Here is a 27,317-nt window from a genome sequence, read left to right on the forward strand (position 1 = left end):
CCGAGAGGTTGCGGTAAAAGGCAGGCGGTCGGCTTGGCCTGCAGGTTGAGCAGAGATGGAAGATGCGCATGGGAAGTGTTGTAAATATCTGGGTGATTGACACAAGGATCCGATCAGTGTTGCGGTCGGGCTGGTCAGATGAACATAATTTATAGAGCAATAGTATGCTTGACAGCATTGCTAGATTGTCAGTTATATCGATGGTAGGAAGTCAACATTCAATCACTAGGCTCAAAGAGCTCTACAGGCCCAGCGAATCGCAAGATTCTTTCCTAATTCGTCACTCCTGTCAGCGTCTTCACGCTGCGTCACCGCTCAATTTTTTTTTCTGGTCTTTTGCAACGAAGCTCCTTCTCCCGGTTGACATATAGCAGTACAGCGATTGCGCCCAGTTCACCTCCAGCCCTCTTCACCGCTGACGCCTCTTACCGCGCCATCGCAAAGCCCCGCCCACAGCGAATCCCTGCCCATCTGCCTTGCATCCTGAACGACATCCCACGACCCGTCCAATGAGCGCTTGCGTTGAACGACCAGGAACAGCCGGAGCCGGGGGCCACGTTCCGCGCTAGTGCCTCATACGGCCGTTGTTGCGAATCGCGCATTGCTCCGCCCCAGCGCAGATCCCACTGTGGGCGAACTTTGCTCCATGCTGGCGGGCGTGGGGCCAAATGGTGCGTTTGGCGTTATTGGGCAAGGGGCCTGCGAGGGTGGACTGAGATATAAGGATGGGAGGGGTGTCAGATTGCTGGTACGATCCTGAGAGCTTGACTGAGGTTGAGTCTAGCTTCCTAGTGTCTGGAGCATTGTCTCCGAACTTTTCACGACGTTCATCCAACCGTCACATCGAAGATTATTTTGGCATGACGACTCGAGTCGGAAAGCCAATGATGGCCGGTGAGATGCTCGACCGAGAGAACGATTTTGCACCACAATTCGTGGAGAATCCGTTGGAAGTTACTTCGCGCCGATCGTTGAACGCAACGCCGGCGGCGTCCATCGTCGGAGCGTCATCAATTCAAGCGACACCCAGTATCACGGAACGCCGAGGTCCTTTGGACGATACGCACGGGAACGATGTTCTGGACGAGGCCCCACCGCAATACTCAGAATATGAAGAGACACAAAGAGATGCACCGCAAATTGCAGCCATCGAATACAGCTCCGAAAACAGCCCCCAGATTGTGATTGCACCGCATGCAGACTTTCCTGAAGTCTCTGAGCACTTTGCAGCGGAGAGGACCGAGCGATTTACAAACCTGAGGACATTTTCCACTGCATTAGGAAGCCATGGTCCTCCGACGCCTTCCACTATGCTGGGAAGTCCCGTCGATGGGAGCTTGTGGCCCGATCCACTCCAAGTACGACAGCCTTCTACTTCTACTATTCCGAGAAGACCAGTCCCATCACCAAATCAACTCACGCCTGCTACATCATTTTCATCTGCAAAAGCGCGCGAGGCTGGGTTTGAGATTGAACAGCCACCAACTCTAGATCGAGGCACCTCAAGTAGCAGCTCTCCGAACATCACCATACTACCTTCCACAACCCCAATAAAACACACACGCGAGCCAGGGAGAACCACCGCCTACCTGGCTCCCTTTCCTAAACCCCAATTAAAGGGCGTCAAACCAGAAGACATACCTTCACGCTTCCTCATATATACACCGCCACTTCCACCTCTTTCTAAGCCGGCACCCGGCGAGAAAGAGTCGCAATGGCACAAGACCCAAAGGCTGTGGCAAGAGGATGTGCGGAGAGCTACGATGACGAATGCGTCGAGAGTAACATGGAAGGGCATGAAAGCAAAGGGGACTTCCTTGATCAACAAGGGAGTGAGTAAAACGAGGTCCTCGACCGTGGAGTTTTTGGATAGGGTGTCAGGAGGTGCTATCACATCGACAACACAGGATATCGTCGAGGATGTAGGTCCTACAGCGGTCGTGTCGTCGACCCTAGAACGAAACAGCGATTCCATACAAGAGCTTCCCGCTGCATCGCCGCCTGCCGAGCTCTCTGGCGAGACCTCTTCGATATCATCGACGCTATCAACACCCACTATATCTGGAATGCCTCCAATGAATCGGGCTTCATCTGTTTCCTCGACGGGCAGCACCCCCAGACCACGTGCTCTCGACCATCTAACTCTCATCCATCCCCCCTCTCTTACCCTAAGTCCCGAAGAAATCCGTACCGAATTCGTGAGCACCCTACTGCGCACCCGCGAACAATCGCGCAACCAAGCCCTCGTCGCGTCCGCGCTGCTTCCCATCGCAGCCACAATAGATGTAGCCCTCGTCGTCACCTTTGGCGGGCTCACACAGACAACGGGGGTGTGGGCATACCAGAACACGCGCGGTGCTATAGCAAGCAAAAAGATGACGCGGGGCCTGGCGCGCAGCGAGTCGTACCACGTGTCGGAGAACGGGGCCGTTGAGCTGGATACGGAGATAAGAGGGTGTACGTGTGGACATCACGAGGACGAGTTTGGCTGCGCGGAGAGCGTGGCGAAAGGGGATAAGAAAGGCAAATTGAAGAAAGAGCAAGAGGAGGACAAGGGTATCGCGATGAATATGCAGAGTTCGCTCGCGCTGGAGCCGTTTGCGCGCTATCTCGAACGCGCGTGTTTGCAGAAGAGCTTTTCTATGTTTCCGCATATCGAGGCTGAGCAGTCTTCGCACGCTGGGATTCCAACTGAAGATGAAATTTTGGAGGCGATGGGTTGGGCGCCGACGAGGCGGTATGGGAGGGATTTAGAGATAGCGGAGCATGATGGGAGAACGCAGAAGCTGACTGCGGAGCAGGATGAGGACTGGCAGAGGAAGGAGGCGAGAGAGGATGTGGAGAGGGTGGTGAGGAAGGCGGCTGCGGAGTGGGTGGCAGCTTGTAAGGGGTTTGGAAAATAGGTATTTGGATAGTCATGCGAAGGTAGAAAGTGGGCCATCGTTGTACTAATCAATTTGAGCAATGAAACTTTTGAGAGTCATCTTGCATGCGACTGCTGTTGGAAGCTGATCTCATTGTCAGGTGTCGAAAATTGATTGCAAAGATATGGCAATCCTACAGACACGATGGCTCAAGCATATGCTACAAAAGACGAAGAAAGAAAACCTTGTGTATTGGAAATATATGTGGCAAGATCGCCCTTAAACATGCATTATATAGTAATCCAACGGCCGAGAACTTTGATTTGGCGTCACCCCACACGTATGATAAGGCGTAATCCTCCTCCAGTGGAAAAGAGATCTGTCGGATGCGGCATTCTATACGGTCTTTGATGAGAAAGATCTCCAAAACACAGATCTAGTCTTCATGGGAGATAGGAGAGCACGTATACCTCTGGGGAGTGTCCCCGTCTCCCAGAGGTACGTGTGACATCTGGCCTTTCGTACTCATTGATACTGGCTGGAAATCGGTGGTTCTCGATACTGCGGACGCGAAGATAAACGTGAAGTCGAGACAGACGTGAAGAACCTAAGCCTTGCACGATGCACGCCACCCAATTAGGCATGGTGATGACACGCGCTTGTACAGCCACCTGGGCATACTGATTTCGCTGCTGAGACGCGCGCGCCTTCCGGAAGAACTCTCAGAATCTGGACTGTTGTCAGTGAAGATGGTACTAACCAGTAAAAAACATGGTAGAGCTGTGACACGTCTGTGACGTAAAGCTTCGTTATAGAAAGGGCTGTGCGGAGGTGCCTTTCAAAAGTCCTTGCCCACCTTGGCGAGCAGGGGTATACGCCACGTTCCGAATTCAGAAGCATCTCCGAGCTGACGTGGCCTTTGCTTCTCAAGCTCATAATACTCCTCTGTACTACTTGCTCTCTATGTAATACTATCTTTGCTATGGCTCCTCACGATATTGCTACTCGAGCTTTAATAGTCACTCTTAAGGCTACTGGCAAGCCAAATGACGAGATCACCGACCTGACAGGGATTTCAAAGCGAACGATTAACTCAATATTTGCGCGAGCTGTTGAACGAGGCTTCGATCCATGCCAGCGGCCACTTAAGCTTCTAAATAAATACCTTGAAGATGGCCATCGATCTGGTAGGCCCTTAAAGCAGGATGATGTTGTATAGAAGGTAGTCAACAGCGTACGCACTAATCACTATGGACGAGAGAAGTCTTGCGCTGACGTCGCTGGCGCGCTCAGCTAAGAAGGATTCAATATCTCCGCCTCAACTTTCTAGCGCATCCTGAGGAAGGCAGACTTCAAGAAGACGAAACCAATGAGGAAGGCAGGCTTCAAGAAGACGAAACCAACGAGGAAGCCTAGGTTGACGAAGAAAATGAAGGAGGCTCGGTATAATTGGTGCCTACAGCATGAACACTGGACAATTGAGGACTGGAAGATTGTTATCTAGTCAAACGAAACGTCTGTAGTTCTCCTTCATAGGCGTGGAGGATACAGGATATGGTGGAAGGCTGATAACTTAACGCGTTTGTTCGAAGTTGTATTTGTGAGAGGTGGAAAGGATACTCTGATTTTATGTTCTAGGGATGCTTTTCATATGATAAGAAAGGCCTATGTCACTATTGGGCACTAGAAATAAAGAAAGAGAAGGAGGCTGCTACTACTCAAATTAAGGAGCTAAATCAAGAGCTAGAGCCTATTATGAAGGCGCAGTGGGAGCTTGAAACTAGAATACGTTGCCTTGATCTACGTAATAAGCCTGGATGACAACCTCAATGGATATGGAGCAAGAAGATAGGAAAGGTCAGCCGAGGCAGAGGAGCAGGTATTGACTAGTATTGGTACCAGACATTGGTCCTACTACCAAAGCTAATACCTTTTGCAAAGGAGTGCAAAGTAGAGCGGCCAGACATGTATAAGAAGATAAGGCGCCTTCTCACGATCATCACGTCCAGAGTTATATATATATAGCATCCATAATGTTGCGAAGCTGCTCTGGTGTGGCAACTCTCCTAACTTAAACGCTATTGCGCCTTGCTAGCCATGGATGAAGAGAGCTACTACAAAGAAAGGCGCGCCAAAGAGCAGAGCAGAGGCTGTCCGTACATGGGAGCAGTGCTGGCGAGATCTACCTCAGGAGAAGATACAGGCTTGGATTGAACGTATTCCTGTCCATATAAAGAAGATCATTGAGTTAGAAGGGGGCAACGAGTATAAGGAGGGCAGGAATCTCCGTAGACTCAGGTAATTGGACATATCATATGTCTAAATTCGGAATGGGGCGTACACCCCTGCTCGCCAAGGTGGGCAAGGACTTTTGAAAGGCACCTCCGTACACTGACGATATCTCTTCCCACTAAGTCGGCTTGTCTTTGGATTGTATATATCTCTCCTCACAATCGTGTGGCCGATATTTTCTTTCTCGTGGTATCTCCAAGTGTATTCCTGTCCGGGGTGGTTTTCTATGTTGTCATTATTGTGGTTTACAACAGCTTTTATCTAGCCTACCATGGTAAAATCTTGTTCTCTCAGCCTATAGATATATTTTCTATACACCTCCATTAATCAATCAACCTTTTACAACACGCACTTCAGGTAGTAAACTCTCATCTCAAACCGTCACTTATTATCTCATTCCAAAACGATTTCTAATAACAGACTCCGTGCATACATTATCTTGAACCTGTATGCTTGATCCGGAAGTACCATATGGCATGCAGTCTCCTTCTACGAGACCGAAGTCTGTGTTCGAACTTCTTTGTATTGCGATCAGGACACAAGACTATTCTTTGGAAGCTGAAAGCTAACACATAAGAACATCATGGGGTAATTGTGCACATCAGAGCAAGCTGATTGGTGTAAATCTTATATGATCCATGTGGCCGCCTGGCTGCCATGGCTGCCATGGTTCCAACATCAATGGTAGATGCTAGAAGGCGCCTATCACTATGGAAGGCCGCTGGCCTCTAGAGAGCATTGCACCTGTTCGACTTGCAATATACTTTCTCGATCTGAGAGCTGGGTTTCCATAACCACCTAAAGTCAACTCGAAACCCTTCCAGACGTGCATACTGCGTAGCTGTCCTGACAGCCATTTCAAATGGTATATTCGCTCTCGAACAGCACCACCTCACCAATTGCATCATTCTGTTCAGAGCACGTAAAATCTTACTGGTACAGTAAAATCAACCATTTCACATCGCACTCTTTGGCTCCTTTTCTCTTTTCGCTTACCTAGCTTTTTAACTATCATCACATAAATTGCATTTCGGTAATCCCTCGAAATCTGCTACTCGACAACCTCTCGCTCGACCTTGAATGCCAAAGACACCATCCTGCCCACCCTTCGCTCTCTTTAACGGCCGACAGCAATTGGCTGACATAGTTCGGCGTGCACCCCCTCGACACACGAATACACATACGCAGCATCGAGTTCGACGACCCAAGCGCCCATATCCAGGCTGGCCTACTAATTGATCCCGCGCCGGTACAAACAAGCGCACTCGTACAACTTTACGACGCTCGGTAAGGAGGCTCGAGAGGCATAACCCAACGAAGACATGCTGACTAACAACTTCAGGGATACATAGCTCACGACAACGCAACTCGAAACCGGTTCAAACCGTGGGCTAAGCTGCGATTCGGGCTGTGGAAGATCCAAAGATATTTCACAGTCGTGTCCGACGTGTGTGCCATATGAATAGGCGATGCCGGGTGTGGAAAAGAAGACCCTTCGCAGGAAGACGGATCTGTCGCCACTGCCTCGTTAAGAGCAACTACCGGTAGTGCAAGCTCTACAACACATCCGCGCAATCGCACAACCAGCACAGCAGATTGATAACCGTCTGCCCTTCCAGCACGATGGGGATGCCCTTATCACCAACGGTGAAGACCATTTTGCGCCGTACAATGACGATGTGGCCATGGCCGATGAGGATGTTGCGCATGCTGTAGATGCCGCACATACAAATCTAGGTGGCAACGTACAAGACGCGAGTCTGCGTCCAACCAGCAGCGAGTAGAAACTAACCCATTGCAGTCCGCACGTGGCCCCATCCGAGCTATTCTGGCATGTCTTGCGAATGCTGAGTACCGAGTATCTGCGGGAGCATGGTAACTCTGCTGCCTTCGGCGAGGCCAACAATGCGCTCAAGAACATCCGCTAGACATGCAACAAGTTCAACATGCTTGCAGCTGGAGTGGTCTTCAGCATATTCCGCTACAGGCTTTGCAGCATCACAGTCATCCCGGCTCAACAAGGCTTCGGTCCAGCGCTCAAAGCCATCGACGCATCCGAGATAAACGGCACTATCATAAAATGCCTGCGCATCGACGCATACCCGCTCCACAAAGAAGATGATGCTGTATTTGCGGGGACCAAGCTGTACACCCGAGAGCTCCTGGAAACGAATGGGTTCGACCCGGTAGATGTCACGGAAGAGGCTTGGGTGCATTGCCGGGCTGGGACTGCGAGGTGGATAGGAGTGAGGAGTCCTTTTACCAAGGAGTCTGAAGGCCTCGGAACGGGCGGCGATGCGGTACCATGGCGAGTTTTGATGCGCCATTGCCCATCCGAATGGTATCTTGAATCGGTTGCTTCCAAGTCGTTCAACATTGCTTGACTAAGTGGCGGATGCAACACCGTGTCAACAATGCATATGCCTTAACGTAGTATTCATCATACCTTAGAACTAGAACTCAGACAAGACCATGGTCAAAAGCCTCCCAGAGCTCAGGCGCGGTTTTCCTTTCCAGCGATTCACGATAACAATATGGGCCACTGCAGCTCCTCAGCTTCATTTCAATCCAATTCAATTCTTCATAAATGTCATATACCCCAGCCAATCTAAGCCAATAATCATACACTCCCCCTTCTGAATTCCAGCCCTAGATACTAACAAAGAAACTCTTCTCGCCTTCCTTCGGCTCGACCCACGCCCGCTTGAGGATGGGATCTGCGCAGGAAATCCGTATGCGTTCAGGCGTCGCCGGGCTCTGCAAGCTGAGCAGGCTCGTCTCGCCGAACTGTGCGCGCGCAGCCTTGAGTGCATCGCGGATGGCGAAGAAGACCGCGCTGCCCATGAAGAGGGGGGGTTCGCCTGCACAAACACTTGTCAGCAACTACGCATCATCAGACCAAGGGAAGGAAAGCACTCACCAACACCCCTACTCCTCTGGATTGTCCTCAGATTCTCCCAGTTGACATCCTTCAACAAACTAACATTGAACACCTGCGGAATATCCCTGAATCCAGGAATCTTATACGCTCCGGGTCCCTTGGTAAAGATCCCCCCGGTACTCCGCATCCACAGACTCTCCTCCGTCGTGAACAGTCCCTGCCCCTGCACAAATGCGCCCTCGATCTGTCCGTAGTCAATCGCAGGATTGATCGAGCGCCCGACATCCATCTTGATGTCGGCCCGTCGACACGTCCAGTCGCCGGTCAGCGTGTCGATCTCAACCTCGGCGGCGGCAACGCCCTGCGTGAAGTAGAAGAACATCTGGCCCGTGTTCTCGCCCCAGACGTACCCAATGTCGGGCGTCTTGTAGAAGCCCTGGGCGGAGAGGTTGATGCGGTCGAAGTAGGCGGCGTGCGCGACTTGCTTCATGGAAGCGTCCGGGCCGAGGCGCGCGCGGATGGGGGCGAGGCGCTCGTTGAGCTGCTGGCACGCATTGTAGATGGCGTAGCCATTGAGGTCGGAGGAGGCCGAGGCCGCGGTGGAGGAGGAGTTTGCGACGGTGTTTGTAGCGGTTTCGGAGATGAAGACGGAGGAGAGGGGCACGCCGAGGGCTTCGGCGGCGATCATGGTCATCTTGGTGTGTAGGCCCTGCCCCATTTCTGTGCCGCCGTGCGCGACGAGAATGGAGCCGTCGTGGTAGATGTGCACGAGGGCGCCGGCTTGGTTGAGGAAGAGGGCGGTGAAGGAGATGCCAAATTTGGTGGGGATGAGGGCGAGGCCGCGCTTGTTCCACTTGTGCGTTTTGTTGTATTCTTCGATGGCGGTGCGGCGGTTGGCGTAGTCCATGGATTCTTGGACTTGTTTGTACATGAGCGGGACGTACCAGTCCTTGATTTCCTGGTTGAAGTGCGTGACCATGTTGGTTTCTGGGGAGTAAAAGTTGATCTCTCGCAGCTTCTCGACGGGGATTTTGAGCTGGTCGGCGATTTCTTCCATGTATGATTCTGCGATGAACATGCCCTGGGGTCCACCAAAACCTCGGAAGGCGGTGTTGGAAACTGTGTTCGTCTTGGCTACACGTCCGCGCACATGTATGTTAGGAATTGAGTAGCAATTGTCGATGTGTGATAGGGATCGCTCGACGACCGCTCCGGACAAGTCCTGACTCCAGCCACCGTTGCAGAAGACGTCGGCATCAAGCGCTTGAATCTTGCCGTCTTTGTTGACAGCGACCTTCCATCGTCCGAGGAAAGGGTGGCGTTGTCCCGACGTCAGAATGTCCTCATCACGGTTCAGCATGCATCGAACTGGTCTCCGTGTCTTGTTGGCAGCGCATGCGACAATACCTGCAAGCTGGACTGACCGAGTCTCCTTGCCACCAAAGCCACCACCCATGCGCTTGACACGAGTGACGATCTTATTGGCCTCGACTCCGCACACTTTCGCAACATAGGCCTGAGTCTCAGCAGGGTTCTGCGTGCTGCTGAAGATCTCCATCTCGCCATCTTCAGGCTTGGGCACGGCAACGCAGGCATTCGTTTCCAGGTAAAAATGCTCTTGTCCACCCATGCGCGCAACACCTGTGAAGACGTGGTCCGCCTCCGCAAAAGCTTTTTCGGTATCTCCCTTCTGAATGTGCCGGAAATGATTGAAGAAGCTTTCTTTCTCAATCGCCTCCTCGATCGTGAAGATCGCCGGAAGATCTTCATACTCGATCTTCACAGCGCGAGCAGCCTGTTCCGCATGCTTCGCCGTGTCGGCGAGAATCATACCGATGGGCTGGCCGGCGGTGAAGACCTCGTCGATGGCGAAGAACGTTTCATCGCACACTGGTGCACCCCACCAATTCGCCTCCGGTGTAGCGACGTCAGTGTGGTCCACCCAGGCAGCCACGCCGGGGAGATCAAGCGCGGCTTCCGGGTTGACGTTGAGGAGCTTGGCGTGCGCCCTGGTCGAGAGGACGAGACAGCCATACAGCTCGTTCTTCTGGACGGGAATGTCGTCGGTATATTGAGCCTCGCCCGTGCACTGCTTCATCGCGGCCACGTGTGGTTTCTCCGTGCCCAGAATCTTCTGCTCATACGCTTCAGCGGCCTTGTGGTCTTTCTCTCCGGAGCTGATATCGCGCTCGATCTCGCCAACGGCTTGAGTGTCGACTTCGGTAGCTTCCGTGTGGAGCTCAGCCAGGACTTCGTGGTAGAACTTGTAGAAAAAGCCTAGCGCAAGGGTCTTTCTGTACGTGGCCATACCGCCAGGGACACCGAAGCGCAGGTCGAAGTCCTCCTCAAGAGCACCCATGACGCCTTCCAGCGTCGCCAAATCTGTGAACTTCTTCCCCTGGAGGAATTCCATTGCTTTCTTCGCGGGGATGGTGGTGGGCGCCATGCCGCCGTACACCAAATCCACGCTCTCCACGACCTCATCCTCGCTCAATGATAACCGCAGTGCAGCATTCACAATAGCAATGTCGTCGTCCTTCCTCTTGGCCTGCTTATATGCGCGCATGAACTCGCCCTTCTCCTTAGCGACCGGAATCTTCAAGCTCGCGATGATGCCATCCGGAGGTAGCGCTGTCAACCGGTAACCCTTGAAAAACGTAGACATCGGGATCTCCGTCGTCTCCTTCAAAGTCTTGGCAACCAGTGTTGCATTGCTCGCCACAAACACAGGGTTCAGATCAGAGATTGGACTCGCCGTTGCCAGGTTTCCCGCCGGCGTTCCCACGTTCCTAATCTGACGTCCAGCAAAGTACCGAATTTGCTTCAATATCGCCGCAAAAGTCTGGCCCTTTGCTTCGCCGTAATGCTCAAGCGCTTTTCTGCAGATATCCTCCAGATCCGTAAGAACCACATTCCCGCCAATCTCGAGATAGTCATCGTGGAAAGAGAATTGTCGGAGCTCGGCAATGTCCCCGACGAAGACAGACGCGCTGTAGTTCTGTGCCTTGAACTTGACTTCGATCTGCGTTTCGGTGCTCCCTCCTATGATCTTGGCAGAAGGGTACGCGCTCTTGATCTCTAGCAGCTGCTCCACCGTGACCGGCCTATACCACTTCTTTCTCTTATTCCCGAACGCCAACGCCTTGTACTCGTGCTTCCGCAGTTGCGGGGGGAAGATGAGTTCCGTGTCGGGCTTGTACTCTATGAATCCTGGGGGCGTGAATCTCTTGATCGGTTGTGCGTCGTCGTCTCCGCCGCTCTTGCAGCACCCTCCGCCCCCGCCACCGTTCTTCTCCATGCAGCATCCACCCCCGCCGTTGGCTTTCGCCTTTCCACACCCAGTCTTGATGCTGAAGCTCTGTGCGGCATCAAGTATGGGTCTGTACCCTGTGCAGCGACACAAGTTGCCGTCGAAGGCTTCCTCGACCTCGTGCTCGGAGGGCGCCTCGTTGTTGCGGAGGAGAGCGTACAGGCTCATTACGATTCCTGGGGTGCAGAAGCCGCACTGACTGCCATTCCCCTTTGCTATCCTTTCTTGCGCGGGATGTGGCCGCTTGACATTCCCAATGCCTTCTACGGTGATTACATGTTTGCCGTCTACACTGACGAGCGGCGCGAGGCACGCGTTCACGGAGGCGTGGTAGATCTTCTTCGTCGTGGGGTTGTACTGTGAGACCACCTGTGATCATTGTCAGCTAACATGTTCTACCATGCGACCCAGGCTCGGAACAATCTCCACGTCAGAAGTGGCAAACATAACATACCACCGTGCAAGCACCACACCCGCCCTCAGCACAGCCCAGCTTCGTCCCCGTCAGCCCAATGCCGCGCAGGTACTCCAGCAGCGTGACCTCCGGGTCCGCCGTGTCCAGTACGACCTTTGTGCCGTTGAGGTAGAACCGCAGCGTGTCGTCGTAGCTCGCAGTAACCTCCTCGAGCGAGCGCACCGCATCGTTGGACACCGCGGGCTGCGGCGAGACCAGTCCGGGGGCCATTCTTTGGGGAAATCAAGTACGCACAAGAAGAAGAAGAAAACGATGTAGAGAAAACACACACTCAAAGTTCATAGACGCATGAGAGGAAAGGACCAGACAATGCCGCGGGGTGGGGACCGCAACGACCATAATCTGCCCGCAGTAGGCATGGAGACCATCGTAGACCGCGGCATACCTACGGCGATCTAGGCGCTACAGAGTCTAGCTCCCCAAAAGCAACGCATGATCCGCCCAATAGTGTAGACGCGATTTGCCCTTATCTCGATGGTAGGAAGCGAGCGCAGGGTTTCGGCGACCGCCGCGGCGCGTTGCCCCTCCTCCGCAGCAAGGATTCGCTAAGCTTGCGACCAAGGGTCCACACCTGTATCAGAGGCCAGGGCCCACAGGCACTTGTCCGTACGCATCATTGGAGGGCATCTCCAATTTTCTGATCTTTGACCAAGCTTCGTTTTGTGTTGGTTGCGGGAGACGCTTCACGATTGTTCACTGCCTTGCGAGACATTGTGTGGCGATTCGTCCACGCATGTCCAAACTGTGGACAGAGGCTCTACGATCACAACTCCGCTTGCGTACATTTTCAACATCTCGTAGTAGCACCAACGCTCCATGCGAGCTCAGGTTTCGACCGCTCTGGATCTTTCAACCGATCCAAGCGGCGTGAGAGGCAATACGCAAGAGCGTCTGAAATCTTTGGTCGTTCACGCAAATCTCGGAGCGGTATCCCAACGAACATCAAGGAAAAACACAGACTGCCCAAAAGAAGCACACACCCAAGCTTCGAGCGAGTATAGTGATGAGTGGCAATGTTGTTCGTAACCCATTTCCTGCCATCTCAACAGCTAGGACGCCCACTCTAGAAGCAGCACTCCTACCGCATCTTTCCGGCGACCTAACATGGCTAGAAGTTCAGCGTAAGGGCGGAGCATACGGTAGCAGAGCTCTCTTGGTATGGAGACCAAGAGCATTGGCCTCTGGCCTGGGGCTGTGTGCGTTCACGTCCTTGACGACTTGCGCCAACACCGGTATCTGGGTCGACGTAGGGAAGCTCCGCCGTTGAACGTATACATCGATGGACTGGTTCCCTCGTCGTGGTCCAGGATAGCGCAAAGAAAGTCTGTCAATGGATCAATTTACTACACCATTCGCCATGCCGCACCTATGCCCGGTCGCCCATTTGCTTCTCTCTGGCAGCTGGGAAGGAGTCAACAATCGGAGTCTGTAAAGCTCAAGACTAGGCTTTCTTTAGTCTAATAAGATTCCTCCTAACGACCTACATCCCCATCCTGGGAACCCATTAGTGCCCAGCCCGCAGACCCAGACCGAGTCGCGCGCGCAGAAACGCCGTCCGTTTTATAGTACACGCAACCTACTCCCACGCTTCACTCTCCTACGCAATAAACCCCTCCGTGCTCGCCAAATTCTTCGCGCTCCTCCCCGCATCCAAAAACAACCCTTCGCACTCCTCCACATCGCCCACCTCAATAACGCCGCCCTGCCGTCCCGCCACCTTCGCCAAAATGCTCGCCGGCGCAAGCAACTGCAGGCCGTACCTCAGACTTACCTTCTCACCCAGCGAACTAATCTTGTCCAAAGCAGCGGGAGCCAGCTGGAGGCCTTCCGTCCGTGATCGCGTGCTGACGATGGATTTGATTTCGGCGGGGGTGTAGGGGTGTGTGGGGATGATGAGGAGGCGGGCGAGGAGGTCGGAGGGGATGCCGTGGGCCGAGGGGGGCAGGTTGGGGGCGCCGCGGATGTGTGTGAGGCCGCGGTTTGACGCGAGGATGACGAGGGGGGACAGGGGTGATTCGAGGGCGCGGTTGAGGAAGGTGAAGGCTTCGAGGTCGAGCATGTGGACCTAGACGTCTCATATTAGATATAAATGTACTTTGGAATAGAGGCCGGGAGGGAGAAGGGAAGGGGATGGCATACCTCGTCAATGAAAAGCACACCCGGAACCAGGTCCGCGACGCCCTGGTCAATGTACTTGCTCACCACCTTGTTGATTTCCAGCCGCAACTTCTCCGTGATCTCCGTCTTCTTAGGCTTCATCAGCTGGCCCATCATGCTCATGATGTCCTGGCCGCCCTGGGGTCTCGCGTTCGCAACATCCAGGTCATGCAGCGTGACATCCTGCACGATCTCCTTCTTCTTGTGGACATCACCCTTGGGTATGGGGACGTACTCTTCCGCCTCGAGGTCGAACTCCGTGGCGTATGCGTCCGACCGTCCTACGCGCTTGACCGCACCCGTGTTGGCTTCGATATAGATGACGTCGCCGAGGCGTACGCGCTCCTTTTGTATCGCTTCGTATATTGAGGGGTCGAGGCGGAGCTTCTTGGTGCCGCGCGCGGACTTGAGCGTGATGAGGAGGTGCGATATGGTGCGGCCGTAGCCGCCGAGGGGGTTCTCGGCTTCCTCTGGTGTGAGCTCCGTGACCTCGCCCTCGTAGACTTCCTTCGTTTCCTTGACGCGGAGGCCTGCGTCGTGTGGTCAGCGTGTCTTCAGCCTTCGCAACGACCCCATGCTGCGTGGGATCCAAAATGGTCCCGCCTGAACCACGAAAACGCGCCACATACCTATCGCCCGCCTGAAATTCTCCATCAATGCCTCCGTCTTCTTCACCTCGGCGCTGTAAATCTCACTTCCCACAATCGGGCAAAACGGCACCTTGGTTCCCAACTCCTGGCTCACCGCAAGCGCAAGCGCCGTCTTTCCCGTGCCAGGCCCTCCCGCAAGCAGCACGGCGCGTCCAGACATCTTCTTCGCCTTGACGAGGTCTACGACCAGCCCGCATGCCTAACCATCCATCAGTAACTGTTCTCGCACGTCGTGTACACGGTAGGCGTGAATGTACCTCTCGAGCCGCGGCCTGGCCCACGAAGCCACCTCCCGACGTGTCGGCACGGCCATCCGGACCCTTCAGCCCCAGGCCCTTGATGTGCGAATGCGCGGCTGTCCTGCTCTCACGCGTGTTGCTCTTGACCTCGCTGACGGGCACCGTCGCTGCCATGGCGGCTATCGATTTGGACTGACGGCCGTTCTACGGTACTCGAGGAAAACGGGTGTATGCGATTGGGATATCGGACGGATTGCGCGGTCGTGGAACGTCGAGGAAGTGCGGCGCGTCGAGCTGTTTTTCGCGAAGCTCGACGCTGGGCCGAATCGCGAGCTCTGCAGCACGGCGCACGGGCCCGTGCAGGCGGCCAGTGGTTGGTTGGGCGCATGGTCATGGGGGAAACCCACTTGCGGCGGCCTCTCATCAAGTGACGACCCTTGACTCCGCGCTCGTCGTCTTCCCACGCTGGAACCTCCTTAAACCTCTTCTTCGGACTTGTCGCCCGCTTGACTCCAGAGTCCTTCTCAAACGCACAGATATTCTGATCCCGCCGTGCATTGTCGCCACATATACGTATCGCCTGCTGCGCTATCGCATTCCTCCTGCTCGGGAAGCGATTTCCAGGGAGTCTTACTGCGCACACCACGATACCAGTATTTTTTGCCCCCAGCCCTCCTTTGTTTCGTTTTTCACGATCGCTGATGTCTACAAAGGACCCCTGCCACATCCTCAAACCGCTTTCTCGCGACTCAAATTCACCCGCGGCCAACATTATCGTCCTTCGATCTCCACCCAGTTCATCAACCCACCGAAAGAGTTAGTCAAGGGCAGTGGCACATCACAGGCACACGACACTCGCGCAGAGTGATGGAATCATCTGCTATTGCGGTCTGACTGCTAGACACAGCCAGGCAGCTATCATACACTAAAATACCGACCCGCGCAAAGTTCCCTTTCAATCAATCCGCAGCCGCCACGGCTCCGGCCAGCCGCTTTTCACCAATCCAGAAGCTAAAGAAGATTCAGAAATCTCGTCAGTCGTTACCCCGTTGCCGGTCGGTTAATCTATGCACATTTTTTCGGACACCAGGAATAGTGTACAAGGGATGCGGTATTTTCACGATGGTAAGGGGGTGGGGGTGGGTTGCGTGTGTCACACCGTGGTCAAGAATCAAGCGCCCACCCTCGCATTCATCAAGCGCAGACTGACGATCCGATCAGGTTTTCCCATGGCGTCAGTCGATTTGCGGACGCCGACAAGCAGAAGCAAGGTGGCCGGTCGTCCAGGGTCGTTAGGTTTCGTGTCGCATCCGAAGGCTATGCAAGAACCAGCCAAAGTGCACGCGAGAGGCAGAAGCTAATTACGGGTGAAGGAGAAAACCCAAAAACAGTGTGGGCAGAGCAGCGACCCTACTCTTCCTCACTCTCGGACGCGCTGTCCTCGTCTTCGCTTTCGCTCGACTCTTGATTGGCTAGAGACACGTGAGCCACGACTCCGGGTTCAAATGCTACTGACGACTTACCAGGTGGCGACTGGCTGGATCCCGACACCGCCCCATTGAACGACTGCATCTTTTCTTGGATCCTGCGAAGGCTGTCCTCCTGCTCCGACTTGCCCATGGGCTTGTTCTTCTTCGGCCGAGCAGTGTTCTGACGCGACGGTGCCGCAGGACGAGGCATTTCGTAGTCATCGTCCTCTGCCGCTATACCCTTGGGCCCTCGAACCTTCTTGATGAAGGCGAACAATTCACGCAACGTATCGTCATTGATCTCGTCCATATCGAGCTCCATTTCATCGTCGTTGGTGTTGGCCAGGTGGGGGCAACCATTCCGAATGATCTGGACGGCGCGTCTCATATCAGCGTCGCCAAGTGTGCTGATGCCCTCAGATATCTCCTGCTTTTGGGCAAAAGACAGAGGAGCGGCAGCCTTTTTGGGCTTCGACTTCATCGGCTTTGCAGGTGGAGGCACCTTGAGTGGGCCTGCCTTGCTCTTGGGCTGTGCCGTCTTCGACTTCTTCTTGCCAGGAGCCTTCGGCGACGTACCCTTGCGCTGCTGTTGCTGCAGGAGCTGTTGCGCGGTCTCGTTGAGAGCTGCAATCTGCTTCTGGATGGCGAGGAACTGAGCCTGTGCAGGGTCCTCTTCCTCATCTTCATCCTCCTCCTCATCCGAATAGCCCGAACCAGCAGATTGGGGTTCCGCATCGGGCGCATTTTGCGCAAGCCAATCGGCCTTCTCACTCCACAGGCTGTTGAAAACCTCGTTCAGCTGCTTGCCCATCTTGTTCACTTCATCCGTTTCCGGGTTGAACTTGAAGCAGTTGAGGAACACAAGCTGCGCGTCATTGTAGAAGTCCTTGGCACTCTGATAAACACCAGCATCCAGGTTCTTCTTGACGGTCCCAAAGTCCATCGGCTTCTTGATGATCTTCAAGTACGAGGGAATGTTGAGAGCAACCGGGTCTACAGGGGTCATGAAAGGCCATGAGAACTTGGCATACTTGGGCTTGAGCAATTCCGACAGGACATTCTCGCAGAACTTGAGTTCCAGCTGGTACTTCTTCTTTCGAGGTTTCGCAGCGGAATACGGAAGATCCTTGGAGGGAGGCCTATGGATCTCGCGCTTCGGACGATCGTTAGCGCTAGAGGAATCCCTCCGGATCATGGGCAAACCATCCGCATTCAAGGGCCAAGCAGAAGCGGGAGCCGAGGCAGTAGCGGGAGCCGAAGCTGGTGGTGACTTGGCAAGTGGTCCCACCCTCGACTCGCGCCGCGCCTTTGGTGCCGCAGAAACCGTGGGCTTCTTCGCCGGCTTGAAGGGCTTTGCTGCCTCGTCGCCGTCCTTGGGAAGCCTATCTGTGCCCTTTAAAAAGTAAGCGCGCATATTATAGGCGTCATGCGTGACCGGGTGAGTAGTGGAGTTGAATAGCTCGCTGTTAGTCACAATCTGGTCCAAATCTGCCATAAAATCTGCCACATATGTGTACGCGCTCGTCTTCAGCTTGTGTTCCATTGTTCCAAGATCCATCGGCTTCGTTACGATAGTGGGATACGTGGGAATGTTCAAGGCCTCATGATCCACGGGCACCTTGAAAGCATTGGAGACCTTGATCTTCTTGGTGTTGCGAATGCGCTCGAGCAAGAACTTCTTTTGGGCTTCGGTCATCGGAGCTGATGGCCATGTCTTATAGGGCACAGCTTGTTGGACCGAAGAAGATTCTTGTCCTGGAGGAGGCGTGGGTGTCGCCTGTGCAGCTGCAGGTACTGCCGGCGCTGCACCATTAGGCTGCTCGGAATGCGCCGGCAGATTGGGCACTTTGAACTCGGCGGATTCACTGCCTTCATCCAGAGTCTTTGTGCGTTTCGCATCGGGCGCATCCTCCATGTCGGCGTCATCCTCGCGAGGTCGTACTTTGCCGGACGTTGGCGCGTCTTCCATCTCCTGATCAAGCGCAGTAGGCGACGCCGAAGCTTGGGTCGTTGACTGCTGGGTCTCAATCTTCAAGTCGTTCAACGGTTTGGTGGGAGCGCCAGTCGAATCGGCCGAAGCTGCGGTCGAGTCTGGTTCCTGATTTGCTTGTGAGTCGGTTGATTGCACAGGCCCACCGAGAGACTCTTCTGCTTCAGGTAGTTGCGTCTCCGGGACCTTTTGCGTACTCGCGCCGGACGCCTGAGCTTGCGCAGTTTCTGGCCCAGCTTCATCGCGGACGTCCGAGGTTGGGGCCTCGAGGGCATCTGTGACTGATGGCATTTCCGAGTCTCCGAACAAGGAGTTGTTGTCTGCTTGACTATCGGGCAAAAACTGAGAGATGCCGTCGATTCCGCTGGACACGTTTGTGGTAGGATCTAGCGCGGGCGCCGCATCTGCAGAGGGGTGGTGCTCGCCGTTGCCGTTGACGTTTGAATCCTTTTGAGTGTCGAGGGATACAGCATGGACGCTAATCATGGCGTTAGCGAGTGCAAGCGAGGTAGAAGGCGCAGCATCAGGAGCGAGAGAACAGGCACTCACCCGTTGGTCTCAGTGTCCACTGCCATGGCGTCTGCCAAAGGTTCTGCCGTCGCTTTCAAGTCCAGAGGGGCTTCGTCGAAGGCAGGCGAGGTCATTACTCCCATAGGGCCATAGACGAATGACGCGCAGATGGGTGGGCGTTGGTTTGAGCGATGCAAAGATTTGCTCAATCGATGGGTTCACGGCTCCCGGGTCTCAGCTGTATTTGGATAAGTAAAGGCCATGCGAGTCACGCTGAGACGCGCGTCGTGGGTTGGTGAAGGTGAGAGGCGGCGAGGCAGCCGGGCTTGTTTGCGAGCAAACCGAGCGGGGCGCGCGAGATATATATGCGGCGGAGGCGGAAAGGGAAATAGCACACGTGACGTACCTTTGGGCTCCGGCCACCCTGCAGACTCGGAGCGGTGGGGTGAGTGACGGACGGATGTGGATGCGGCGACGCGTTGTTGTGTGGCAAGCGGTGGGCGCGCAGCTCAGCAGTGCATGTGCGCGCGACGGCGAGGCAGCGCAACACCAACAACGCTCCCGCAGAGGATGGCGCGGCGGCGGTGCGCACGGATGTGGATGACGGCGATGGACAGGCGCTAGCAAGGCAGGACAGCGCGCAGGAGGAAGCGAGAGAGCAGCCGGGTGCGCGGCGAGGGCGCGGGGTGGTGTCGAATGGGAGGGGCGCGAGTCGTGGGCGGGCGATCCGGAGCAGGCGGCGTTAGGGAGCGGGTCGGGAAAAGGTCTTGTGAAGTTGAAAGAGGTGTGGGATGCGTCTTCCATTTATTCTCTCCGACACGCCGATTCTTGGCCAAGCGGACGCCCCTGAAAATGCGACACTAGCAGGAGCCACCCGTCACGTGCCCGCGCCTTGCATCGCGCCTGCTGCCCGCGCCCGCGAGCGCTGCACGGCTGCACGCTGCCCGCCGGTGCAGGGCGCTCGCCGCGTCGTGCGGGTGCAGCGTCGTCCACACCCGCCCGCTCGTCGACGCCTGGGGAGCCACTGCGACGCGACTGAAGGCGCGCCCCGGATCCCTGTCGACGGTAGGCGCGCCCGTGGCACGCCGGGGGCCCGTGCTCGGAAATATTTTGCGCTGCCTGAGATTTTGCAGCCTGCGCTGGGCCTCGCAACCATCCTCACCGCGACCGCCAGGCTGCCACTCCGCGCGCACCGCCCCGCCCACCTCGCTGCACTGCACCGCACACGCCTGCATGCCCCCGTGAGCATGCCCGCTCCACTGTCCTCGCGCGCCCGCGCCCCCAGCGCGACCCCCAAAGCCGCCCGCGATGCGCCGCCCACCAAGAAGGCGAAGCTGTCCCAGTCGGCCGGCCTCAAGTCGCTGCTCAATGGCGCCCCGAGCCGCAAGCCCGCCGTCACCGCAAAGACCAATGGCGTGCGAAACGACCGGAAAAGCAGGGTCGACGAGGCCACCGCCGTCGTGAGCGGGGGGTTCGCCGGCCATGGTGACGTCGACATGGAGGATGCAGCCCCAGAGGTCATCGACATCAGTAGCGCCGACGAAGACAGCGACGAGTCCGACGCCGACGACGATGCGGCCCCCGCCGTCGCTGCCCAGAATGGCGCAGAGCGACCCATCGAGGACGGCACCGCCGAGCCTGAAGAGCTGTCGTTCGGCGAGCGTCTCAAGGCGCAGGAACCAGAGACAGCCCCTCTACGCGAGTCTCGCGTCGTTGATGTCGAATCCGCCTTTGTCGGTGCCGACGCCGGTGCCCGCGAGCTTGCAACGGCATCCGTCCGCCGCCCGCTGGCAGCGCCGTCCGCGACTTCGCTGAGCACAGTGCTGTCGCAAGCTCTGCGGACCAATGATCAGGACCTCCTTGACTCCTGTCTGCGCGTAAACGACGTCGACACCATATACTCCACCATTGAGCGCCTGCCTTCCCCGCTTGTCGGTGCTCTGCTACAGAAGCTCGCGGAGCGGTTACACAAGAGGCCTGGACGTCCCGGCATGCTGATGGTATGGGTGCAGTGGTCGCTTGCAACCCACGGGGGCTACCTAGCCACCCAGTCAAATTTGATCAAGCAGACAGCGACCTTGACCAAGGTACTCACGCAGCGATCAACCGGCTTGCAGCCGCTTCTGTCTCTCAAAGGCAGACTAGACATGCTCCAAACACAACTAGAGCTGCGAAGAAGAAACCAAGAAAAGGCTGCCAAGGATGACATGGACGAGGCTGTCATATACGTTGAGGGCGAAGAGGACCCATCATCAGATGAAGACGAAGCTGACGGCTCGGACGTAGCCTTGGAAGAGTCGCGGAAGCGCTCACGGCGCAACGTCGACGAAGACGACGAGAGCTCGGTTGACGGCATGCCCACCACCATGGAGGTCGATGAGCTCTCCGAAGAGGGCAGCGAAGACTCCGAGGCTCTGCTCGACGACGAAGCCGAAGAGACCGACGATGACTCTGGCGAAGACATGTCGGAGCCCGATGAGGACGAGGTGGACGGCGAGGAAGTCTCAGAGAGCGAGGAGGAGCCCAAGCCCGAGCGGCGATCGACGGCCGCCCGCGCGGGTCTCTCGCGGAGACGTTGAAAATGTATTGAATGAGAAGATGCAACCGATAGGAGAGAGTAAAAGCATAGGTTGAAGAACAACAGCACACTACATATTTCGGGCGTTTGGTCTTTTGTTGATATCACTATCACGATGATACGAGTGGCTGGTATCCGGCGCCAGGGCGCTTCATGTGAAGGGATCGATGAGTCTGCTGTAGCTAGATTGCATAGCGATCGATTGGGAATACAGAGCGTTTGCCGCTGGCATGAAGTTGCTGTCTTGGTTTGTCTTGTCTCACGTTCTCTTTGTCTCGCGTTCAACACCTCGTGAGACATGCGTACGATGTTAGCGCATCGTGTGGGACAGCGAGCGACGCAGGAATGAATGCTCCACGAAAGCATTCCCGTGCTCTCCTAGAACAACCAGCCAGCCATCAGGTAAGAAAGTACATGTATCGGCATAACACTAACATAAGATGTCCACGCTCCGCGAACGATACACCACGCACCCCCATCCCCATCCCCCGCACCCCTCCCCCTGCGTCCTCCACGCACACAGCCTCCTCCCCAGCTCAGACACACACGGCCTCCGCTGCACTTTTTCGGGTCGCCTTTTCTACGCAACCCGCCCCCGCCCGGATCCCCCTTGCCAGACTCCAACCTCTGCTGCACGGCTAGAAAACGCTGATTCCCAGCACTTCTACACCTCCGAACCTGCCCTTAGTCTGTTCAAAGATCTAGAAGACGTGGAGGAAGGTACTGTGAGGGTGAGGCGGGGACCAGCGCGAAAGCCGGTCGTCGTGGAGGTGTTCAGCGAAGCGGCATCTCGACGGCGGGAGAGCAGTGCGGGCAGTAGTGCCGGGCGTAGAGAAGGCCGGGGGTCGGGTCTGAGAAGGAGGGGCAGGTTGGTTGTTAGAGGGCGGAGGAGTTGCATCGCACTTGCAGAATCTGTGGACGATGGGCGAGAGGGGGGTAAGGCTTTAATTGTAGTTGTTGGCGAGGGGGCTTCAGCTGAACTTGATGGTGCGGAGACTTCAGCTCGGCTTGACGGCGAAGAGGGAGAGCTCGATGAGGGGTACGTTGAGATGTCAGAGCGTGAGATGTCTGGATCTCTTTCTGCTGGTGAGCTTGAGGAGGAGTTGAGGAATGCGGTGGTGTGGGTGGCGTTTATGCAGAAGCAGGCGGATGTGGTTAGGGGACGGAGGAGGTCGGTGGTTGATCGGGCTAGATGATCAGTGTCGTGTGTTTCTTCAACTGAGTTTGTTTTATCCTGGGTGGCTTGTTTGAGGCACCAGTTATTGTTGGCCTTGAGCCAGATTTCGACGGTCGAACATCGTGAAGACAGAGAATCTCGTTCAAGGAAGAAAGTCAGATGGAAAGATACCCCGGCGTGCATACTCATCGCTAGTTTCACTGCACCGCAGGCACTCGGCATCGTTCATTCACAATGTCAACAGTTTTGCTGCCTGCACCTATGCTACAGGTCGGCGAAATTTATTTGAGAAATCATACCTTGCTGCAAACCTAAAGCCCAACACTCAACTGCAAAACTCCAGCGTCAACCACATCAAGTTTGAGCTTTCTTAAAGTGGTCGACAAGAGGAAAATGGACAGGGAGCAATACTGGGTTGAAAGCCTGTCAGCAAACAACACTGCTATACCTGCTCGAATGCGCCGTAAGCGGACTATACCTTGGGTAGGGCTGGGTGGTGATTCTTCTGGCTCACCTCAGCCTCTGGAAATGCGTTCACCGGTGTCTACTACAGACCAGCCTCGCTCAACTCCACTGCAGGATGAACACAATGCTTTGGCGATGGCAAGCTCTGCAACTCCTTCAGTCGCTTCAACTCAAACTCCCGAAGCCTTCCTCCAAACACTTACCTCCACCGAGCTCGCAGGCTACCTCAACGGCTCGTTACGGATGCAGCGCCACGCTGGCCGCTGGCACATCCTCCCTTCCAGCCCACCGGGCTCTCCCGCTTCCCCTTCACCCGCTGACATGGGCACTCTCAACGCCATCCCTCATGTTACATACATCCCACGGCGCTCATCCTTCCTCGCGGATGACATCTCCACATACTCACGCTCTACTTCACTTACATCGCAAACACCGCAAGGCCTAGCCCGCTGCTGGAACTGCAACGGCGTACACTATCCCAAGCGTCGAGATGTTTCCTACCCAATAGCGCCCTGCTATCCTGTCTTCGAGCGAACATGGCGCTCAGACCACTCAGGCGGGGTTGAGCAAATGGGCTTCCTGGAGCAGACTCAGGTGATTTTGCGTTGGGACACGAATAAGGTGGATGGGCTGAGGATGCGGGGGCTGGCTGGCAAGATGACGAGGAAGATTGAGCAGTTTCTGAGCTCAGTCAAGGAAACTAAGGCAAGTGTAGAGACTTTGGTGCAAAGGCGTTTGGAGGTGCTTCGGATTTAGGGGCCGTTGGCGCCTTGCATCGTTGCAAAGAGCTGCATGTGTTGTCCTGCACGGCCTCACGAGACGCACAGACTGGCGAGACACATCATGGATACTTCCAACTCTATCTAGCCTACAACTCCCCACACGCCTGAGATCTAAATTCTTAGGGCGGAATAATTAAGTCTGCCACCTGCATGACATTCTCCAACCTTGTAAGCCCAAAATTACAGAGCTTTTGAATCCTCCTAGACTAATCAGAATCAGTTAATGCTAAACTCAAGAATACATACCACCAAAGGTGCAGGTCCACAGAATAGCTTAATCGTTCTTCCGAAGACGTCTATGCAATAGGTCCCTTACAGAGAATCTCATGACAGTACTGGCTAGCTTCCGCTAGCCCTGCAGCTACTGTATCCTGCGAGTTTTCACATTATCGCCACCCTGGTCGGTACCTTGAATCATAAGCGAGCAATCTTCTGCCGAGGCATCAGTACTGACTCAGTATTTTATCTTAGATAATATCTTTGTCATTTAGGCAAGCGAGGGCGCCAAATCTATCTTAGGAGCGCACACCCCATCGGGTGTAGCTCGTATCCAAATATGCAGCTGATGCTTAGTATCAATCAAATACAGTAAAGAGAGTTTTTGGCCTATAGCATGCCGGTACGGTACTCCATGTACGTATTTTATAACATTTGGAGATCCGAGTTCCCAGCCAAGCGGAGTCACGTGGGCCATGGTCCCCCGGCCCTCAGCCTGCTATCTATGCCTCACAAACATCGCCCGCTGCTCCACGCCTTTTAATCTCTCTGCTTGTTTCCACTACGACCAAGCCCGCAAGCATTCTCTCCTAGGAACATGCGGGGTTGCCATGCGCCTTCTTAAATACCTCCCGGACGGCGGCTTTGGGCTAACCTCTTTTGACGACGACTCCACTCCTCCGTACGCCATCCTCTCGCACACCTGGACAGAGGGCCAGGAAGTCACTTACCACGAGCTGTTGGAGGGAACGGATCCAAAGAAGGATGGCTATACTAAGATCCGCTTCTGTGGCGAGCGTGCCGCCAAAGATGGCCTCGAATACTTCTGGGTCGACACCTGCTGCATCGACAAGTCCAGAAGCGACGAGCTGAGCACGGCGATCAACTCTATGTTCCGCTGGTATAAGCGGGCGACCAAGTGCTATGTATACTTATCTGATGTTTTGGTGCCAGACGAAGTCATCGACGCCCAAGCCTTCCGCAAATCGTGGGAACAATCTTTTCGGCGCAGCCGGTGGTTCACACGAGGCTGGACGCTGCAGGAGCTGCTCGCACCACATAGCGTCGAGTTCTTCTCGCGTAACAGCAGGTACCTAGGCACCAGAGTCTCACTGGAGCAGGAGATACAACATGCCACCGGCATTCCCTGTAGGGCGTTGCGAGATCCAAAGCTATCCAACTTTAGCGTGGACGAGCGAATGACATGGGCGGCAGAGCGCACCACGACGCTAAAGGAAGACAAAGTATACTGCTTGCTTGGGATCTTTGGCATCTTCTTGCCGCTCATCTATGGTGAAGGAGAGGAATATGCAACCCTGCGATTGAAGGATGAGATACAGAAGCGCCACCAGGGGCAGGGAAAGATGGATCTACAGGACCTTCCCAGTGTGTCTCCCTGACTGCGGCAATACCCCATTGCGTGATACGAACTCAGCTAAACGCACACAGTTTCCTCGTCACTACCGTTCCCCCGCAATGAGCTCTTTGTCGGCCGAGAGAACCAGCTTCAGGCGATTGAACGAACCTTCTTCTCATCCAATACCCACCGACGCATGACGATATACGGACTGGGGGGCTGCGGAAAATCAGCGCTTGCGCTTGAGTTCGCATATCGCGCACTAGCAAGACATGCAAGACGTTTGGTCTTTTGGGTGCCTGCCATGAGCCACGAAAGCTTCGATCTTGCTTTCCGAGAAATCGGCACCCACCTCCGCATACCAGGAGTCAATGACGACGATGCAAATGTCAAGCAGCTCGTGAAGGAGACATTAAGTCAATCGGACAATTGGCTGATGATTGTTGATAATGCCGACGATTCTAGGGTATTGCTCGACTCTGATAGCCAGAAACAGTCAACTCGATTGGTCGACTATATCCCGTACAGTAGTGGAGGTTTGGTTCTTTTCACTACTCGCAGTAGGAAGGCGGCCACAGAATTGACCCAGACTTGTATTCTCGGGCTAGAGGACATGGACCAAACTGAGGCTCGGCAGCTGCTTGCGCAACGAATCTCAAGACAAGCGCTACTTAATGATAAGGTGGCTATCGATGAATTACTCAAGTCGCTCACAGGTCTGCCGCTTGCCATTGTACAGGCGACAGCGTTTATAAACGAAAATGACATATCTATAACTAACTATATGTCATTGTTGCAGCATACTAGCACGAAAGCTGAGCTCTTTAGCGAGCGTTTCGAGGATTCTAGCAGGTACCAAGGGTTGGATAGCACGGTTGCAAAGACGTGGCACATATCTTTTAAGCAAATCCAAAGGCAAGATCCTCTTGCGGTGGAATACCTCTCGTTCATATCATGCATCGATCGTATCAACATCCCTCAGTCGCTGTTGCCGTCAGGAACATCTCAACTGCAGCATATCAAAGCACTTGGCACCCTAACGGCATACGCATTTCTTACTGAGCGTCAACAGACTGTCCCAGGAGCTAATAAGGAGAGGTTTTTCGACATGCATCGGCTAGTGCATATGGCGTTAAGCTGGTGGCTGGAGGGACATGGTCAACGCAAAACCTGGGCAGGTACGGCAGCGGCCCGGATCGAAGAACTCGTACCGTATGGCGGACATGAGAGAAGAGAGATCTGGATGGCGTACCTCCCTCATGCACTGCATGTGGTAGAAGTAGAGGATGGTTTGGATAGTACGACTAGTGCTAGGCTCCTAGAACGAATAGGGCGATGTCAAGAAAGCAGTGGGCAATATGCTCTGGCAGAACTGGCGCACCGACAAGCATGGTCCTTTAGGAAGGATTTGCTTGGGCTAGAGCATTTCCACACGCTCACCAGCGTCAGCAACCTTGGGTTGGTGCTGGAGAGGCAGGGAAAGTACAAAGAGGCGGAGGCGATGCATCGACGAGCGCTGGAAGGAAGAGAGAAGGTGCTTGGGCGAGAGCATCCCGACACGCTCACCAGCGTCAGCCAGCTTGGGTTGGTGCTGTTAAGGCAGGGGAAGTACGAAGAGGCGGAGGCGACGGAGCATCAAGCGCTGGAAGGAAGAGAGAAGGTGCTTGGACGAGTGCATCCCGACACGCTCACCAGCGTCAGCAACCTTGGGTTGGTGCTGTCGAGCCAGGGAAAGTACAAAGAGGCGGAGGCAATGCATCAACAAGCGCTGGAAGGAAGAGAGAAGGTGCTTGGGCGAGAGCATCCTGACACGCTCATCAGCGTCAGCAACCTTGGGTCGGTGCTGTCGAGGCAGGGAAAGTACAAAGAGGGGGAGGCGATGCGCCATCGAGCGCTAGAAGGTTC

At 55.0% G+C, this 27,317-nt stretch overlaps 6 protein-coding genes across 6 annotated transcripts in view; 3 read left to right on the forward strand and 3 right to left on the reverse strand.

The window, feature by feature from the left end:
- Nucleotides 1–1,550: 1,550 nt before the first annotated feature.
- Nucleotides 1,551–2,903, forward strand: CC84DRAFT_1046137 (uncharacterized protein; the record flags this gene model as incomplete). Its single annotated transcript, XM_018173415.2, has 3 exons — nt 1,551–1,876; nt 2,120–2,429; nt 2,541–2,903. Coding segments are annotated over 3 exons (999 nt in total), but the record flags the coding sequence as incomplete, so codon positions are not given.
- Nucleotides 2,904–7,644: 4,741 nt separating this feature from the next.
- CC84DRAFT_830457 (xanthine dehydrogenase) lies at nt 7,645–12,320 on the reverse strand. Its single transcript, XM_018187561.1, has 3 exons — nt 11,802–12,320; nt 8,077–11,716; nt 7,645–8,017 (listed from the first exon to the last, which is right to left on the reverse strand). The coding sequence occupies exons 1-3, from the start codon at nt 12,030–12,032 to the stop codon at nt 7,806–7,808; spliced, it is 4,083 nt and encodes a 1,360-aa protein (XP_018035533.1). The 5' UTR covers nt 12,033–12,320; the 3' UTR covers nt 7,645–7,805.
- Nucleotides 12,321–13,419: 1,099 nt separating this feature from the next.
- CC84DRAFT_1218542 (TIP49-domain-containing protein) lies at nt 13,420–15,042 on the reverse strand (the record flags this gene model as incomplete). The annotated part of the gene is made up of 4 exons (XM_018183009.1): nt 13,420–13,887; nt 13,962–14,509; nt 14,609–14,828; nt 14,887–15,042. 4 exons carry the CDS (start codon nt 15,040–15,042, stop codon nt 13,420–13,422), a joined length of 1,392 nt encoding a protein of 463 aa, XP_018035534.1.
- Nucleotides 15,043–16,278: 1,236 nt separating this feature from the next.
- On the reverse strand, nt 16,279–18,998 carry CC84DRAFT_1094049 (Bromodomain-containing protein; the record flags this gene model as incomplete). The annotated part of the gene is made up of 3 exons (XM_018174546.1): nt 16,279–16,340; nt 16,392–18,805; nt 18,877–18,998. Coding segments are annotated over 3 exons (2,598 nt in total), but the record flags the coding sequence as incomplete, so codon positions are not given.
- A 983-nt stretch (nt 18,999–19,981) lies between these two features.
- Nucleotides 19,982–21,644, forward strand: CC84DRAFT_1148394 (NUC189-domain-containing protein). The gene has a single exon (XM_018176633.1). The coding sequence runs from the start codon at nt 20,085–20,087 to the stop codon at nt 21,414–21,416; it is 1,332 nt and encodes a 443-aa protein (XP_018035536.1). The 5' UTR covers nt 19,982–20,084; the 3' UTR covers nt 21,417–21,644.
- Nucleotides 21,645–24,586: 2,942 nt separating this feature from the next.
- The window catches only part of CC84DRAFT_1148396 (kinesin light chain 1), a gene marked incomplete at its 3' end in the record, with an annotated part of 4,673 nt that continues 1,942 nt past the window's right edge, over nt 24,587–27,317 (forward strand). The window contains exons 1-2 of the mRNA XM_018176634.1: nt 24,587–25,441; nt 25,505–27,313. Coding sequence (XP_018035537.1) covers nt 24,667–25,441; nt 25,505–27,313 — 2,584 coding nt within the window. The 5' untranslated portion in view covers nt 24,587–24,666. The remainder of the gene's footprint in view (nt 25,442–25,504; nt 27,314–27,317) is intronic.

Source organism: Paraphaeosphaeria sporulosa, assembly GCF_001642045.1.
Source record: "Paraphaeosphaeria sporulosa strain AP3s5-JAC2a unplaced genomic scaffold CC84scaffold_6, whole genome shotgun sequence".
NCBI lineage: Eukaryota > Fungi > Ascomycota > Dothideomycetes > Pleosporales > Didymosphaeriaceae > Paraphaeosphaeria > Paraphaeosphaeria sporulosa.

Bases quoted from the DNA above. Each gene is read 5' to 3' on its own strand.
- CC84DRAFT_830457 (XM_018187561.1), bottom strand. From the start codon at position 12,032: ATGGCCCCCGGACTGGTCTCGCCGCAGCCCGCGGTGTCCAACGATGCG. The intron at 11,717-11,801 runs GTATGTTATGTT...CAATGATCACAG, and splicing joins GGTGTGGTGCTTGCACGGTG to GTGGTCTCACAGTACAACCC. The intron at 8,018-8,076 runs GTGAGTGCTTTC...GTGTTTGTGCAG, and splicing joins CCAGAGGAGTAGGGGTGTTG to GCGAACCCCCCCTCTTCATG.
- CC84DRAFT_1148394 (XM_018176633.1), top strand. From the start codon at position 20,085: ATGCCCGCTCCACTGTCCTCGCGCGCCCGCGCCCCCAGCGCGACCCCC.